The 2,833-nt window shown below is 44.9% G+C and overlaps 1 protein-coding gene across 1 annotated transcript; it reads left to right on the top strand.

Annotated features, from left to right (window-relative positions):
* The first annotated feature begins 1,907 nt into the window (after nucleotides 1-1,907).
* Nucleotides 1,908-2,361, top strand: LOC145046976 (uncharacterized). The gene is made up of 2 exons (XM_078995232.1): nucleotides 1,908-1,974; nucleotides 2,042-2,361. Exons 1-2 carry the CDS (start codon nucleotides 1,908-1,910, stop codon nucleotides 2,359-2,361), a joined length of 387 nt encoding a protein of 128 aa, XP_078851358.1.
* Nucleotides 2,362-2,833: the final 472 nt, after the last annotated feature.

The following is a 2,833-nucleotide window of genomic DNA, read 5'->3' as shown; positions in this document are numbered from 1 at the left end:
GGACTATATTTTTGGGATGTTTCAAGTCGGTATCAAAGCCTTGGTTTGAGGGATTCGGGCACACTCTCGGATGTGTCTGACCTCAAACTGAGGACTTAGCATGATAATTTTGAATAGGAAATCACTTTTATGAAAAATAAACTTTGAAAGGGAAAAAAGAATTTTGGAACCAGAAGAGAACTTTGAAAAGAGAAAACAGTGTGGTGCATGTAATTAGTCGAGCTCAAGTAAGTACTACCAAATTACCCATACAAGTTTATGTTATGATATGCTTATGAGAACTGCATTCTAGATTTATGCTAAGGATCCAGGAAGGATGCCTTATGTGCCTGTTATATGTGTATCAGCTTTATAAACTGTATGCTAGTACAGATTAGTCGGTGATATCATGGCCTGAATTAGGATAACTTTAATTATGTGTACTAAATGCTCGAATGTTGCTTGTTTTGTGCTTAGGTTCACGAGCTACTTAGGGGGATATAGCAGGGACTCCTTATGCAGCTGATGGTGGGTAGTGGGATGGTGATTACCCTAGGGCAAGCCTAGGATGAGATTAGTGCATGAAGCAGTAGCAGTAGAAGGGACTTGGTGAAGTCAAGGCAATTCTTGAGGAAAGTACGGATAGATGTGGAAAGTAGTATGGGCCCGTACTATTGAAAACAGTGGATCCGAACTCAAATCAAGGAAGGCTGAGATGAATCCAGGGAACTCGTAGTATATGTGATCCCTCGAGATATGATTAGTATTTCGACGTTTGTTATGATATGTTTTTCTATATGGTGGTATTATGTACTAGATCAGTCGGCAGTTTAGGCGTCGGTGAGGGATCAAGCTTAGGCTTTGGAGCCAGGCAACTAGATGACCAGATGAGGGAGTTCATCTCCTCTGAGATCATGTGTAGTATTCTAGATCAGACTCCTGTGATATTCGGTACGATCAAGGAAGGTATTTTGGAGCTTTGGGATGAGAGCATAGTGCTTTTCGCATCGAGGTAGCGTTCATGACGGGTCGCACACACTGACGTTCAGGGAGTTTAGAGCTTGTGAAGCTCCCAATTACCATGGGGCTCGGGACCCCATTGTGAGCACCAAATGGTTGGCGGATGTCACCAACGCATTCCGCACCAGCAGATGTCCCGAGGGGGACAAGGTTTGACTTGCGTCCTATCCTTTGAAGGATAGGGCATGCGACTGGTGGGAGGAGGTTGGGCATGATGTGGGTGATGTGACCTTGTACTATGATGTGGAGTGATTTCTCGGCCAGATTCAGAGCTGAGTTTGCACCTGTGATAGAGGTGCAGCAGCTTGCTAGAGAGTTCCATGATCTCTAATAGATGAATGAGACAGCGACCAAGATCACCGCTATGTTCAGGGAGAGGACCCTTCTTGTTCTGTAGTACGTGACGGACGAGTATATGAAGAAGGCCCGATATCACAATATGTTGCGGAGTGACATCCGCCAGTTTGTGAGTCGATCCAGCAGCAAGACGCTGGAAGATATGATTGCTAGGGCTCGAGAGAGATATAGTTGGATTTAGAGATGGAGAGAAAGAGGAAACCAAAGGGGTTCAGCCAGGGAGTGCGGGCAAGAAGCCCAAGGTGTCAGATCACAGACCTAGGAGCCAATAGGGTCGTGGCCATTGTGGCAAATGCAGCAAGTTGAACAAGGGGACGTGTAAGGCTGGGAGTTTAGGCTGCTTTAAGTGCGGCCAAACTGGACATGTGAGCAGAGATTGTACAACTTCTACCACTACCACGACAGTTGCAAACCTGATTTGCATTCAGTGCTATAAGAGAGGACACAAGCAGTCCATGTGCCCGAGTTTAGCAGTAGCAAGACAGGTGGCAACGTCCGCTCCTGCTACGTTGAGGATTACAGACAGCCGTTAGGGCCGGTGTGAGGAGCCTATGGCAAAGAGCAGGGCCTTTCAGTTGACAGCAAAGGAGGCAAGATCAGCTCTCGATATGGTGACGGGTATGTATCTTCTCCTTATCTCTTTATTTATACTAATTATTACTTATGTTTATGTGTTTTGTTATAGGATCGTTCTTAGTAAATGATATATCAGCTTTAGTACTGTTTGATTCGGGGGCTACCGGATCTTTTGTGTCGCTCACGCTCAGCAAGCAATTCGTAGGGAGTCTAGGGGAGTTGGACTGTTCACTAGATGTAGAGATAACAGATGACAGGACCATTCAGGTTGTGAGGGTTCACCAAATATGTACACTGCAGTTGTTCGATGAGCAGTTTTCTGTGGATCTAGACCCTATTCCCTTGCGGGGGAATAAGGTTATAGGTGGTATGGACTGGTTGAGCCCAAATGGGGTAGTTGTTGGTATTAAAACCCTAATTGTGATTTGATGAACAAGATGCGGAAAACAAGAACAAACACAATAAAGAAGATATGTTGAATGATTACTGGATTTATTTAATATATGAGGAATAAATTACACTTTCATAATAGACTAAAGAATATAACTCTACATAAGAAACCTCACAATGTTTGGTGGCTACATTTTATGACCTGAGCAATGGGGGGCTCGGTAGACAGAATCTTGCCAATACTGGTCCGAAGAGTGGCCCGAAATGAGATTAAAGGCCGGACGTCCCTACATTAGATCACAAAAGTTGTCGTTGATGCGAGAATACATACCCTCTGCACCATTCGCCTAGAAGATGCTCGTGAGAGATCTGAGAGAGACCATGAAGCCCTGCTTCAAGCACTGACTGAATCACGAGCTGAAGTCATAGAACTCCGAGTTCGCCATAGGGGGTACGAAAGACACCTACTTGATGTGGAACGCCAACTGGCTGAACTGAGAGTTCACTAGAG

This window comes from Lactuca saligna, chromosome 5, assembly GCF_052625555.1.
Source record: "Lactuca saligna cultivar CGN05327 chromosome 5, ASM5262555v1, whole genome shotgun sequence".
Classification (NCBI taxonomy): Eukaryota; Viridiplantae; Streptophyta; class Magnoliopsida; order Asterales; family Asteraceae; genus Lactuca; species Lactuca saligna.
This window is presented reverse-complemented; position numbering and strand designations above follow the sequence as displayed.